At 53.9% G+C, this 15,265-nt stretch overlaps 1 protein-coding gene across 3 annotated transcripts in view; it reads right to left on the bottom strand.

Moving 5' to 3' along the window:
* Positions 1-15,265, bottom strand: part of DHX30 (DExH-box helicase 30) — a 32,087-nt gene that overhangs the window by 16,656 nt on the left and 166 nt on the right. Inside the window, exons 2-3 of one of the 3 annotated variants that reach the window (XM_059490537.1) lie at positions 12,603-12,656; positions 1,333-1,463 (exon numbers count right to left, since the gene is read on the bottom strand). In XM_059490537.1, the coding sequence (XP_059346520.1) occupies positions 1,333-1,463; positions 12,603-12,633 (162 nt within the window). In that variant the 5' untranslated portion in view covers positions 12,634-12,656. Of the gene's footprint in view, positions 1-1,332; positions 1,464-7,745; positions 7,890-7,951; positions 8,116-12,602; positions 12,657-15,265 lie in introns of those variants that run through there. The other 2 variants (XM_059490399.1, XM_059490473.1) reach the window with 2 other exon arrangements.

The raw sequence follows: 15,265 nt of genomic DNA, 5'->3' as shown, positions 1-15,265 counted from the left end.
GGAGCACAGGCTCCTCACTCCCCAGCACCTGGCTGGCTGCCCTCCTGCCCCTGAACCTGGCTCACAGAGGGTTTTGCCTCGGGCTCAGCCTGGAAAGCACAGACCTGCTGGGAAAAAAGGTGTCTCAGGAAGGCCAAGTGCTCACAAACCCCTGTTCACATCCAACAAGAACTCTCCAGGCTCTCACCTGTCCTCTGTCTACATTTGCTGGGTTGCTTTTTCTTTGTGAGCCAACCTCCATTTTTTCCCAGGGCTCCTTTATCTCCTTTATCATTTTCCTGGTTTAGTTTTTTGTTTTAATCTGAAGTTACTCTCCACATTAATTTATTTAAGTGCTGGCAAGAGTGGGAACCAATTACACAAACTAAAGTGATGAGGCACTGCCTGGGGTACTCCAAATTTTAGGGAGGAGGCACTGGCTATGGTATTCCAAAATTTAGGTTGGGAAACTGCACTACTGCTTGAGAAAGAGCAAGAAAAACAAATACAAATAATGAAGAACTCTGAAGTAACATTACTAATGTATCCCCTAAAATCCAGGGATGCTTAGAAAGGATGTGGCAATAAAAACTGTCTGGGAAATTTTAAGACAGAATGTTATTGGAAAATGTTAAGCCATCAGAAGTGAGTCTTTTCCTGGAATGTAGTTTACAGCTAAACTTCAGCTGGAAAGGGCTTTCAGCTCTGGAATGAGCTCCTGTGACAGGAGGAGGCACAGCCTTGACCATGGAGCACCATTAGGTAAGAATTCCTGCTCAGTTCATAGCCCAGACCCAGATTTGAGCCTCAGGAACTCCACTGACAGTGACAGCTGAAACTACCTGGAAAACCTGGAATTTGCTTGGAACACCTCTGCTTCATTTACCAAACAAACAAAGAGGCTGCATTTCATTCTGCTCTTAAATACTATTAGAAGCCTCCCTCCATTGCAAAGAAACTCCTCTGCTCACAAATGGACTTGAGGCTTTGGAATTTACAATCAAATCTAGGGGTCCTAAGGGCTAAAATACAGCTTTAAAATCTTAATTTTCTAAGGTAGTAGGACACCTTTAAGAACAGACTGTGTGTCCTTCTGCTGAGAAAGGCCAGATACAGCAAGTCACTTAAAATAAAAATATCCACATAAAAAGAGGAACAGCACCTGCACTTATACACCTTTAAAGCACATGAAGATCAGGAAAAATAGGAAGAATTGAGAATATTTCTTGTTTGAAAGATTATCACTCAACTTTTAAGTGGAATTAAAACTCTGCTATGATTTTCTCTGGGAAGTTACTTCCAGGATTAGCAGTTCTGTGGCTCCCTTCCCACCCTCCCAGCAGCAAGGATTACCTTTTTCCTTGGCCCGTTAGTGTGGATGTACACCAGCTTGTCCCTGGCATGGGAAATGCCCAGGGCTCGGCCAATCACGCTGTTGAGCAAGTTTTTAGGCTGTGGAAATTCCTTTAGCAAATCTCTGGAATCTAGAACAAAAAAAGAAGAGGAATTAAATGTCTCCCAATTGCTGTGCAGTCCCATCCAGAGGTGAGTTCCAGCACTGGCTCAGAGGGGAGGATGGGGGGCAGGCAGAGGGCCCAGGGTTCACCTGCAGCATCTCCAGGCACCACTGAGCTCCCAAATCCCTGAGGTTGGGAGAGACCTGCAGGATCATCAAACCCACCCTGTGCCCAATGCCCTCCTTGTTCCAGGCCAGAGCACTGAGTGCCACCTCCAGGTGTTCCTGGGACACCTCCAGGGATGGGCACTCAAACCTCCCCGGGCAGTCTCTCCCAATCCCTGACCCCCTTTCCATGGGGAAATTCCTGCTCTGCCCACCCTGAGCTGCCCTGGCCCAGCCTGAGGCCGTTCCCTCTGCTCCTGTCCCTGTTCCCTGGGATAAGATCCCAAATCCCCCCGGCTGTGCCCTCCTGGCAGGAGCTGTGCAGAGCCACAAGGGCCCCTGAGCCTCCTTTGCTCCAGGCTGAGCACCTGCCCAGCTCCTCAGGGATTCTGCAGCCCCTGCCCAGCTCCTCAGGGATTCTGCAGCCCCTGCCCAGCTCCTCAGGGATTCTGCAGCCCCTTCCAGCTCCTCAGGGATTCTGCAGCCCCTTCCAGCTCCTCAGGGATTCTGCAGCCCCTTCCAGCTCCTCAGGGATTCTGCAGCCCCTGCCCAGCTCCTCAGGGATTCTGCAGCCCCTGCCCAGCTCCCTCAGGGATTCTGCAGCCCCTGCCCGGCTCCATTCCCTGGACTCTCTCCAGCCCCTTCAGGGCTCTCCTGCTGGAGGGGCCCAGAGCTGCCCCCAGGACTCCCTGGGGTCCCTCAGCAGGGCCAGCACAGGGGACAATCCCTGCCCTTGTGTCCAGCCACTGGCACCAGCATGGAGCAGGTTCTGTTTCCCCACCAGCTCTGTTTGTCACTCCTCAATATCCAAACCCAACTGAGCAGTAATGACTTTGCACAATTTGGGTGTTTGCAACGCCCCCCCAGCCATGGGTTAAATCCAGGGTCTCACAAGGTACACATCAGATCCAACCAGCAGAGGAACATGCAAAAATGCCTGAGGACTTCTTCTGAAATGACTGAGACTGGATTAGAGCCTGGGAATGAGGTTCAGTACTGAATTGCCCAGAGAACCTCCTGGAAAGAAGTTTGCCAATGGTGCTGGGAGACACAGCAGCCCCAGGAGCAGCAGGACAGAGGGCAGGAGGGACTGGCCCTGCCCCCACAGGGAAATACTGCTCAGGGTACAGCAGGGAGGGGTGTTCATGGTCAGAGCAAATCACTCATTAAAAAAAAATACAGAAATATATAATAATAATCCCACTGGCCCAGACAGAGCCATAGCACACCCACCTCCTGTCCCAGCCTCCCCCCTGACCAATCCAGCAGCTTTGGCAGTGAGGGAGCTGCTCCAGCTGCTCTCACCTGCACCATTGCCATGGCCAGCACTGGGTCCAGCGAGATCAGCCCAATGTGATAACAATTCCAGATGTTCCTACAGCTCACAAGCAGGGAGGTCTCACAGCTCCAGCCAGATGTGCAGGGAGCCAATCTGCAGCCCTAATCCCACAGAAGGCCAAGGCAGGGAAAGGAAACCCACACGTTTGTGCTGGGCTCACAGTGAATCAGCCAGCACAGTCCTGCAGGTACAAAGGCAGCACAAGGGAACACAGGGATGGGATCTCCTCTCTGCAGGAGCAAGCACAGCTCATCCCACAGCCAGCCTCATCCCACACACCCTCCCTGGGCAGCCAGGGCTTGGGTAACCTCCCTGCACAGGGCCCTGGGGTGAGCATTCCCTTCCAGAGAGCTTCTAAATCCCCTGCAGGGATCCAGGGCAAGTTTCAGCAATGAATCAGAAGCCAGCTCAGAGACCACCGGTACCATCAGAAACCAGAATTTCCAACTGAGCCACCAAGTGCAAGGAGAAACGAGGAGCCAAGAGTCACTCACTTGAGCAGCACCAAGATGTGCCACCATGGCCTGCTGGGAACTGACTCTGGAGTTACTGCCATGAACAAACACAGAACTGCAGATAATCCCACAACGGTGCTGGAAAGACCCTTGAAGATCTTTCATTCATTTCTTGAACAGCTGGGCAGGGGCACCTTCCACTGTCCCAGGCTGCTCCAAGCCCATCCAGCCTGGCCTGGGACACTTCCTGAGATGTTCAAGGCAAGGAGAGCTCAGAGAGGCTCTGTCCTACAGGCAGGGCAGGAGATGCTCTCTGGGGAGCTGCTCACCGTGGTGCTGTCCCAGGAGAGCCCAGCTGGCAGGAAAGAACTGGGAAAGGCTCTGTCCCACGGGCAGGGCAGGAGATGCTCTCTGGGGAGCTGCTCACCATGATGCTGTCCCAGGAGGGCCCAGCTGGCAGGGAACAACTGGGAAACCACAGGAGCTTCAGAGAGAGCAGAGCTCTGCTGTGCTACTGCAGGCCTGACACTGCCTTGGACACTGGCTAAGGAGAACAAAAAGCCATTGCTGATGCCATCACCCTCTCCAGCAACACCCAGCAGCCTGGCCCACAGCTCAGCACACACTGGTGACACACAGCGTGCACTGGTGACACTCAGTTTTGAAACTGCTTCTTGGAAACCACAGAAGAACCACCTGGATCTTGAGAAATGCTTGCAGTAGCCTTGGATAACTCCAGGGGAAATGCAGGAATTACTCTGATTTATGAACACGATTTGTCCATGAATTACCTTCTATATATTGGCCAAGGGAGAAGGAAATTGGTCTCAGCCTTACGAAAAGCTATGAGCCAATTTTCTGTAATTATACAGCAAATGTGCTACTTCTATCTACTGAAGCAAGTTCCTCTACGTTCAGACTTTGGCCTGCTCAGAAAAACTGGAAAAGTGTCCAAGATTTTGGCACTCTGCAGTTCTATTCCATTCCACGTTGGTGGGACTAACAGAGGGAGGAGCAGTAACACAACTCCCAAATGCACCATTCAATTCACTAATTAAAAATAAAAGCAAAAAGCAGATCTCCAGCACAAGCCTGGTGATTTGGCTTCCAGTTGTTTCCCCTTTCACAACAATAACCTGGGAAATTCTGTGATAAGAGGTGCAAGAAGCACATTTTATAATGCCCCCCAAGTGCAATTACCTCTGACAGAGGCAGTTTCTCACACTCTGAGGTGACTCCTCGGTGAAGATTAAATATTGAATCTGCTCTAGAGGGGGAAATGGGATCTCTGACTAACAAAGCCCAGTTGTGGTGACAGCTCAGGCCTGGAACTCCCAGCAAGGTGCAGTTCTCTCCCCAGCTGACAATGCCACATCCAGCAGCACATCCTGACTGCGCCAAGGCTGCTGGATCACCTTCAGCCCGTTCCTGCCCCAGTTCCAGAGCTCTCACCCTGCAGGAAGCCATCCTTCCTTCCCTTGGAGCTTTGAAACAGCCCCAGCTGCAGAGCTGGGTCTGCACAATGTTCCCTTCCCTGCCAAAAGGGATTTGCAGCAAGGAGAGTCTCGGGTCTGCCACAGCTGAGGGTGGGTGTCTGGCTGGGAACTGTGTCAGGGGGAGCACCAGGAGCACAACCCAGTACTCCCCAAACAGCCACACACGACACCCAAACCACAGCCCTGACAGCAGGAAGGAATATTAAAAGCCTGTCTTGGAGAGCAGACAAGTCAGGGTGGGGCTATCAAAGAAGCCAATTAACTAATTAAAGTTCCTCAAAGCCAGTGAGTGCTTTAGCTTAATTTGATTGTGAAAGTCCAGGATAATTCCAAGCTAGACTGAAAGCCACAAAGAGCAGACCCCAAAACCAACAAACCACCCAGCTGGAGTGGCCCAGCCTCCTCCAAACCCCAGAAATCTGAGGAGTGGAAACAACACTCAGGTACCAGAGCACAAACCAAACAGCCCAAAGTCCTCTTCAAGGAGGACACAGGAGACCCACCAGTTTCTCTCTTCCCTCCAATTCTACTCCCTGGAAAAGCAACAAATGAGCACCAAGGACAAACTGTCAAAGACAAGAGTCCTCAAGATAGGATAAATTCAAGTAATAAATCCAAACGTGTTTCCAAGACATCAAAAATCCCCCAGGAAGAAAAAAAAGCCCTGTGGCTCCACAATATCCATTTCACAAGGAATTAGCCCAGACATGTCCCACTGCAGAGATGGAGGGAGACCAGAAAGTTCCACCTGGCAGCTCAGCTTGGAGTACACCAAAGCTTTTGGGGAATTTGGGGGGTTTTACACCATCCCCAGCCATCCTGATCAGGGCCCCTTTCAACACACACAGAATAAACCCCACGGGCAGCTCCTGGCTGGAGGAGAGCTCAGGAACGCTGAGCAGGCTCCTCCAAAAGCAAGGAGGAGGAGGAGCAGGGGCCAAGCTCCCCCTTGGAGCCACGGGGGCTGCTCAGGACCCTGCTCCAGGAAGGGATCCATCCAGAGCTCCAGCCCAAATTCTGCCGAGTTCTACAGGCCAAATTTAATCAGTGACACGGGAGGGCTCCTGGAGCAAAGCCAAGGGCAGGGGCAGCCTGCCTCGTCAGCCTCAGAACGAGGGGGAAGTGATGAGCTCCCCAAACCCAATGTGTGAGCCAAAAACCTGAAGCCTCAGATAACAACATGGATCTAACAGCGACTTTCTGAAGCTGGCCTGGGTCTGAGTGGATTTCCATATTTGCATCCAAGGCCAATAACAAAGCGGCCAAATGATGACAGCTAATGAGACATCAGGCCACAAGCTGAGGGCTCAGAACCCACCTCAGAAAGAGGTTTTTCAAATGACATTTATGATCTCCCCGTGTTCAAGGAGCAGCCGGACAGGTAGGGCAGGTTCACAAAGCCCTGAGGGCTTTTATTTGTTCATCCAAAACAAATCTATTATTGGAAACGATTCCAGCATCACCACGCTCCCATCTCAAGATCAAGAGCCTTCCATGGTCAATCCTCCCTAAAAACTGGGAGGATGAGTGAACTGAAGACCAAAAATAAAAGTACTCAGGGACTGCCTGAAAACACATTAGGAAAAAAGTGATGAGAGATGAAGTACAAAACAGGAAAGAAAAAAAATCCTGGTTTATTCCTTTTCTCAGGCAACACCTGAAGCAGCTCATTAAACAAAAATTTGAGGTGGTTCAGCACTTGCTTTAGCAGGGAGTTAATTTGCTCTGTTGAACAGCTTGAATATAACAACTGAACGACTATCCCACTCTGAACTCCAAGATAAAACTCAGCAGCTTCTGAAAGACAAATGGAACCAAGGCCCAAAGAATCCAGAAATTACTGAGAAAATAATAACTTTAATAATGGTGGAGCATGGGGGAAAAAACACCCAACACAGAAGCATGAGGGCCGAGAAAAGAAAACTAAAATATTCAAATATAGTAACACTCCAAATTTCCAAAATGCAGCCCTCGAAAGAAAACTGAAACCAAACCAGCGGTTTTTGTAAGGAAAAATGGTTCAAGTCACAACCTCTGGCACAAAACCCCTCGCATCCCTCCAAGCTCCGAGTGTTCTCCACGCTCCATAACCCAACAAAAAGCGATTCAAAACAGGGCACCGAAAGCGAGTTTTGAACATTCTTCTACAGCAGCGACAGCTCCGAGGGCATTCAGCCTTCCTTCCTTCCTTCCCACCGGGGCCGCTCAGCCCTGACACTCAACCGGGACCATCCTCCAGGCTGCGGCCAGAGCCGTGAGTCCCGGCGGGCTCCGGGGCAGCTGCAGGGCCGGGACCGGGCCCGGTGCTGCTGCCCGAGGTTCCCGCTCGGAGCTCCCGTCCGAGGGCTCCCGCCCGGAGCCGCTGCCCGGGTGGATCCGCGGAATCCCGCTGCCCGTGGCTCCCGCTGCCCGGGGCTCCCGCTGCCCGGCGCTCCCGCTGCCCGGGGCTCCCGCTGCCCGGGGCTCCCGCTGCCCGTGGCTCCCGCTGCCCGGCGCTCCCGCTGCCCGTGGCTCCCGCTGCCCGGCGCTCCCGCTGCCCGGGGCTCCCGCTGCCCGGCGCTCCCGCTGCCCGGGGCTCCCGCTGCCCGGGGCTCCCGCTGCCCGGGCGGACCCGCGGGATGCCGCGCACGGAGAGCGGGGAACGGCCCTAACGGCCCGCCCGGCCGGGCCGCTCTGCTGCCGCAGCTCCACGGGGATTTTCCACTCGCGTCAGCCACCGGAGGCGGCCGGAGTCTGGCCCAGGCCCGGCTCGGCGACCTTGAGGGGAATCGCCGGGGAAACCCAACCGCGGCCAACAAAGGCCGGCGGGGGCGGCCCCGCAGCGGCTCCGCGGTGCCCCCGGCGCCCCCCGGTACCTGCGCAGCTCGGCGGCTCCTCTCCGTGGCCGCGCATCCCGCTCCCGGCGGAGCCGCGGGAAGAAGGGAGGGAAGGAGGGAGGGAGGGATGGAGGGAGGGAGGGATGTGGCGGCTCCCCCGCCCCGCCGCGGGCCCGGGCTCGCCCCTCCCTTCCGCTGCGCGAGCGCCGCGCGGGGCCCCGAGCTCGGCCGGGCCCGCCGCTCACCCTGCGCCGCCTCGGGCTCCTCCTCGTCCTCCTCGTCCCGGCGGGGCTCGGCGGGCCCGCGGGGCACCGAGCAGAGCCCGCGGGGAGCCGCGCAGGGGCCGCGGGGGCCGCGGCACAGGCGCAGCGGCCCCGCCGCCTGCAGCAGCAGCCCCAGCGCCGCCATCTTGGGCCGCCCCTTGCCCGCGGGCAGCGCAGGGGCCGCGGCGGCAGCGCCCCCTGGCGGGCGGGAGGGCCGGGAGAGCCCGGCCCGGCGGGAACGGAGCGGGGAGAGGCACCGGAGAGGGGGAGAAGGACGGGGGAAAGCACAGGGAGCTGCTGTCCATCCGGGAAAGGACCGGGAGCTGCTGTGCTGGATGGACGGGGCAAAGGACAAGGAGCTGCTGTCCTGGATGGACGAGCGAAAGTACAGGGAGCTGCTGTCCTGGATGGACGGGGGAAAGGACAGGGAGCTGCTGTCCTGGATGGACAAGCGAAAGGACAGGGAGCTGCTGTCCTGGATGGACGGGGGAAAGGACAGGGAGCTGCTGTCCTGGATGGACAAGCGAAAGGACAGGGAGCTGCTGTCCTGGCCGTGGCCGGAGCCCGCGGCATTCCCAGGGCTCCAGAGCCGTGTGGCACCGTGAATTCTGGCCGTGAGCACCGGGAATTGCGGCCGGCAAACACTGGGAATTGCGGCCGGGAGCACCGGGAATTCTGGCCAGGGGCACCGGGAATTGCGGCCGTGGGAGTGATGCCTTGGGAAGGCTGACTTAGAACAGAGGCTAGACGGTGATTATTATAAAGAATAAAGTAGGTAATCCCGGTAGAATCTATAAAAGCACCGGGAATTGCGGCCATGGGAACATCAGGAATTGCGGCCTGGAACACCAGAGCACACAGAGCCATGTCCCACCCTCACGGTCAAGCGCGAGTCCCTGAAATGCAGCTGCTCCTGCAGCTCGTTATTTGCTAATTTTGGAAATAAACACTGAAAAAAATTGAAATCTTTATAAGCTTTAAGTCTTTTAAAGAACTTAAAATGTCAAATCTGTATAAAATCTTAAATCTACATAATCCAAAATGAAAATCTTTGACAAAGATCTTAGAATCTTCATGAAATAAGTCAGCGCTTCCCCACTTCTCCAACTCCTCCTTTACTCAGTTCTACATTAATTATTTCATATAATAATTCAGGTATAAAATTCTTAAGGCTGCGGAGCTGGTTGAAATTCCCACCCTACAGGATGATTTATTTAAATCTGATATTTCTTTTTTTTTTCCTAACCAATTAATCTGTATCAGCCCTGGCTGTACTGGGATTACCATTAAATTTTGCATTTCTTTAAACCAGGGTCTCATTTTTATGTCAAAGACTTTATTTCTGAGTATTTTGTGTGTAAAGTGAAAATTACCATGAATGGCTGGTTAAGCATCATGATGCAAAAGGTGTTTATGTTTTGGTTTGGTTTTGTTCTTTTCTGATTTTAAAAAAAATCTTCAATAAGGCAAAAGATACTGACTAATACAATGGCACAGTTCAGTTTTACAAAGCCTGGGCTCCATGAGAAGAGGTTCAAGACAAATAAAAGTTATCAAATAAAACCCTTTAGGAAAAAGGGAAAAAGAAAAAACAAAACAAACTAAGAAAAAGAAAAAAGAAAACCAATGTTAGGAAGAGTTGAACACTCAAAAAAAGTCTTATTATACCAAGTTTGCCTTCTCCTGTATTCACTTTTTAAAACCTCTAAAATTAGCTGCTGATTTGTCTTTGTAGGTTCTTTTACTTAAAACAACAACAACAACAACAAAAAACTCACTAAACAAACAAACAAAAAAAATCCCAAATGTAAACACAAACCCAGATCTTGAATCAGCACCAGATGACAAAAAAAAACCCAGGTTTTTTTGAAAGACATGAAGTTATTCTGGCACTTGGATTACAAATTTTAAGGGATTGGTCCACTAAAATGGGAAAAATAATTCAAAACTGATTGTCAAAAATCATCCAAAAATAACTCAGACCACTAAAAAGCAAAACAACTCATTCAATTTAAGGGGAATTAATCCTGGGTTAATCTTGTGACAGCACATTGCACAAACTATAATTTTTACTGTTTTACTGTGATTTTTACTAATTGTTCAGGAATAAACTGAGCTGGTTTGGAAATCAAATCTTCAAGGAGGACGGGAAGGAAAGGGAGGCTGGAAAACCTTGGGAACACACAGGCAGGGGGCTGGAAAAGCTGGGAAATCTTGGGAAAACATGGGCAGGGGGCTGGAAAAGCTGGAGAAACCTTGGGAACATACAGGCTGGAAATTGTGAGAAACCTCAGAAACACACAGGCAGGGGGCTGGAAAAGTTGGGGAAAACTTGGAAAACATGGGTAGGGGGCTGGAAAAGCTGGAGAAACCTCAGAAACACAGAAAGGGGCTGGAAAAGCTGGGAAAACCTCAGAAACACACAGGCAGGGGGCTGGAAAAGCTGGGGGAAGAGTCTGACAGGCAGTCCCAGTGTGCAGGGACAGTCAGGGCTGGGGAGGGCTGGTGGTTTGTCACCAAAAATGATATCAAAAATTATCTTGTGGGCACAGCAGCAGCAGTGCAGAGTCAATTCATTACAGAACTGCAGAAGCCACGGATCCCAGGTGAGGGGCTGGGCTGGACCTGCCCTCCAGCCATGGCTTAAGGAGCCAAGTTTCATTGAGGAATTCATTTATCCCCGGGGCTGGAGCATCCCAGAGTCCCACAGGCAGCCTGGCCATGGCAAACCACCAGCCCCGAGCAGGGCAGTTCCATCTCTCCACCCTCACTGGCAGGATTTGGGGGAGCAGAAGGCAAACCACCAGCCCTGAGCAGGGCAGTTCCATCTCTCCACCCTCAATGGCAGGATTTGGGGGAGCAGAAGGCAAACCACCAGCCCTGAGCAGGGCAGTTCCATCTCTCCACCCTCAATGGCAGGATTTGGGGGAGCAGAGGGGCTTTGCTCCCAGCTGAGGTGACTTTGTACACAATTCCTGCCCCACACTGGGAAGAATTCTGGGATTTTTAGTTTAAATTCAGCTAAATCCCAGTGCTGGTGGCTGAGAGCAGGGCAGTGACAGGAGTGGTGGGGTCACTGCTGGGTTCCCTGAGTGCCAGGATGAATTCCCTGGGATGGAGGGAGGGTCCCTCTGCCTCAACCAGAGCTGGAATATTTTAGTCCATTCTATCCACTAAGAACAAGAGCTCCGGAAAGATCCACAAGCTAAAACAGGAAACAGTGACTGGAGGGATTTCTGAGGACAAAATATGATCGAAAGCAAGGCTGGCAAAGCAATGGCAGGGAAAAGAGCCATGGTGACAGTGACAGGATCACAGGATCAAATCCCAAGGACAAAGAGCCCATGGAGCTGGTGCTGAGGGATACAGGAATATTTAGGAGGACAAAATTAAAAGGCAAAGAAACTGTACTTGAAGCTAAACAGCTTCAAGTGTCTCTGGGTAACACTGCAGGGCTCCTCCCTGCCCAGTCCCAGTCCTTCCCTGAAATCCTGCCCTGTCCCAGCTTCCTGCCCTGTGCCCTCCATGCTGCAGGGACCAGGATACAGCTGAGCTCCTTCCTCACACCAAGAACTCCTCCTGCTCTGAAATCCTGCCCTGTCCCAGCCTCCTGTCACATCCCCTCGGTGCTGCAGGGACCAGGATACAGCTGAGCTCCTTCCTCACACCAAGAACTCCTCCTGCCCTGAAATCCTCTCCTGTCCCAGCCTCCTGCCCTGTCCCAGCTTGCTGTCACATTCCCTCTGTGCTGCACCACCAGGACAGAGCTGAGCTCCCTCCTCACACCAAGAACTCCTCCTGCTCTGAAATCCTGCCCTGTCCCACCTTGCTGCCCTGTCCACTCTGTGCTGACCCCCCAGGACACAGCTGAGCTCCCTCCTCACACCAAGAACTCCTCCTGCTCTGAAATCCTGCCACATCCCCTCGGTGCTGCAGGGACCAGGACACAGCTGAGCTCCTTCCTCACACCAAGAACTCCTCCTGCTCTGAAATCCTGCCCTGTCTCAGCCTCCTGTCATATTCCCTCCGTGTTGACCCCCCAGGACACAGCTGAGCTCCTTCCTCACACCAAGAACTCCTCCTGCCCTGAAATCCTGTCACATCCCCTTTGTGCTGCAGGGACCAGGACACAGCTGAGCTCCTCCTCACACCAAGAACTCCTCCTGCTCTGAAATCCTCTCCTGTCCCAGCCTCCTGCCCTGTCCCAGCTTGCTGTCACATTCCCTCTGTGCTGCACCACCAGGACACAGCTGAGCTCCCTCCTCACACCAAGAACTCCTGTTCCTCTGAAATCCTGCCCTGTCCCACCTTGCTGCCCTGTCCACTCTGTGCTGACCCCCCAGGACACAGCTGAGCTCCCTCCTCACACCAAGAACTCCTGTTCCTCTGAAATCCTGTCCTGTCCCAGCTTCCTGCCCTGTCCCCTCCATGCTGCAGGGACCAGGACACAGCTGAGCTCCCCCTCACACCAAGAACTCCTCCTGCTCTGAAATCCTGCCCTGTCCCAGCTTCCTGCCCTGTCCCCTCCATGCTGCAGGGACCAGGACACAGCTGAGCTCCTCCTCACACCAAGAACTCCTCCTGCTCCATCTCCCCTGGAGCACAGGAACCCCCGGGCCGTGGCGGCTCCTACCTTTGAGGGAATTCAGCGAGAACATCTCCATCCCGGCGGGAAGGGAGGGCGCTCCTGGGACAGCAGCGGGGAGACAAAGAAACTCGGGTTAGAATGGCTGTTTCCTTTCAAATGCTTCTGCTTTGGTCTGGGGTGAAAATGAGGGGGTTTAAAAGCCTTTTAGGCCAGGATGAAGTAGATTATGGCCATTATTCTCTTTAAAGGGGAAAAAAAAAACAGGAGAAGAAAGAGAACTGTACTTCTGATAATGTTCTTTACTAAACCTGTGTTAAATTTCCTATTTATAACTTTCATTCAAATAAGAAAACCAACTTTGTTTTGGGGTGTTTTATCTGTCATGCCAAGCATTAAATACACCGTAGGGATTCTTGGAAACAGTAACAAGGATTTTCTATAAATTCAGATCAGATGGGTGAGGACTGAAGGTCAGAATTTACACACAAAGTTGGTTTGGAGCTGCACTTCCATGATCCTGGTGGATCCCTCCCAAGCCAGGATATTCTGGGATCCTGTGGGCATGAACTGTCCCCATCAATGACTTCCTGGGCATGCAATTAATAGCCTGCAATTATCATTCCAATTATTCACTTTTGCTTTCAATAAGACAAAATTACTTCAATAGCAAAAAAAAAAAAAAAGGCTTCAAATAAAATAAACCCACCCCATTTTCTGGCCACATCTCTGGATGTGACACCTTGTCCGTGGTTCCTTCCCCATGGACACACGGACACCAACCTGCCCTGGCTGCCAGGCCCACACCTGGACTTTTCCAAGGATGAAATCAATAAAAACAGAGCAAACTGACTTGGCAAAATTGAAACCCCGCGTGTGCTGTGGTGAATCCTGGAGGGCAATGTCCCTGGTGTGATAAAGCACTGCAGGGAACAAAGTCAGGGAGCTCTCCTGTGGTCCTGGGGGGCAGATGCCCAAGGCTGGAGCTTGGCACAGGGCAGCCCGTGCCCCCTTCCATGGGCACCATCCCAGCCTGGCTCAAACGGCCCCAAGCCAAGGGGATTTGGGATGAGTTGGTGAGCCCAGCACTGCTCCAAGAGGAAAGAGCCAATGCCTGAACACTCCTGAGGCGCTGCAAAGCCTGGATCCTGCAATGCCCCAGGCCAGGCTGGACACTGGGACAGTGGGAGGTGTCCCTGCCATGGCAGGGGTGGCACTGGATGGTCCTTACACTCCCTTCCAACCCAAATGGGTAAACACAATATAAAGTTGATGGAAACGGTCTTTTCTGCTCAAGAACAAAGAAATAAAAAATTAGAACCCTCTGGGGATGAGGTTCCAAGATGAACACTGAGATCCCCTTGGATAAGCGGGATTCCAGCCCGGCTGTTGGTGTGATCCTGTCTGCAGAGCCCAGCTGGGCTGGGAGCCTCACTGGGACCAGTCAGAGCCAGACTGGGGCACAGGGCATGGCAGGGAGAAGAATAAAGGGTCTGCTGAACCTGGCACCAGGATCCCGACCTGGGAATCACTTTTAGCACATCCAGCAGCCTGGGGGACATGCCAGGGTTTGCTCCTGCACATCCTGGTCCCAAATAAGAAGTGTCCAGCTGTGTCAGCTGCTGCAGCCCCCAGGGAAGCACAGGGATGCAGGACCACCATGGACAGGGGCACTGGAACATTCCAAATGTGTTTTGTCTGATGACAGGAGAGATGTGGGAGCTGTGAGGACACTGGATTTGGGATGAAATGGCCCAGGATGACACAGGACAGGCAGCGGCACAGCTGGGATGAGCATCCACGGTCGCCTGGAGCCTCACACCCGGCAAACTCCAGAGACCCGGGTGGCACAAGAAGCACTAAAAGTTTGTTAGGAACAGACTCAGGCAAAGAGTGGAACCAGGCACTGGCAGCACAGAAACTGTCAGATCAAATCCCCAAGGATGGGAAGGAACCGGGCCTTTGTGGGGGCTCCTCCATCCACTGGAAAACACGAGGGAAAACCCCATTCCCGGGAGAGACACGGGGAACTCCCAGCAGCTGTGATCACTGGCTGCCGGGGTGCTCCAGCGGTGTGGGAAGGGGCAGAGCCCCGGCTGCTTTGTGAGGAGAACAAAGGACAGAGAGAGAAATCCTGCTGCTGCACGGCCCAGGATCCCTGCCCGGCTCGGGCACAGCCAGCACGCCCCTGCAGCACAGATTTGCTTTTATTTTGGATATTTGTGCCAAGGGCAGCGGATGGGGGCAGGAACCCCCGGCCGGGGCAGCCCCGCGGGCTCTCAGCGGCGCAGAGGGCAGGGAGGGGAGGGCTGCAGGTGGCACCGGGCTCCGGGCAGCCCCGGGCCACACGGGCACCGGCAGCCACAGTTCCCGCGGCCGCGGGGCAGAACGGGCCCGGCGGCGGCGGCGGGGCGAGCCACGGGCGGGCACGGAGGGGCAGAGGCGGCGGGAGAGCGGCTCGGTGCGGGCGGAGCGGAGCCTGCCCGGACAGCGATGGAGCTCCGGGGCTGCCGCGCTCCCGGGGCCGCTTCCCGGGCTCTCCCCGCCGCCCGCTCGGCCAGGGCCCGCGGGGAGCGGTGCCCCGAGCCCCCCCGAGCACCCCGAGGCCTCCCGAGCATCCCCGGCCCCGGCGGTGCCGCCGAGCATCCCCGGTGCCGCCGAGCATCCCCGCCCGCGCCGCCCCGCCCGCACAGGCCGCGGCCCCGCACGGC

The sequence above is a fragment of the Ammospiza nelsoni genome, chromosome 1 (genome assembly GCF_027579445.1).
Source record: "Ammospiza nelsoni isolate bAmmNel1 chromosome 1, bAmmNel1.pri, whole genome shotgun sequence".
In the NCBI taxonomy this organism is placed as follows: Eukaryota; Metazoa; Chordata; class Aves; order Passeriformes; family Passerellidae; genus Ammospiza; species Ammospiza nelsoni.
The sequence above is the reverse complement of the archived record's forward strand: the minus strand, read 5'-3'. Positions and strand labels throughout refer to the sequence as shown.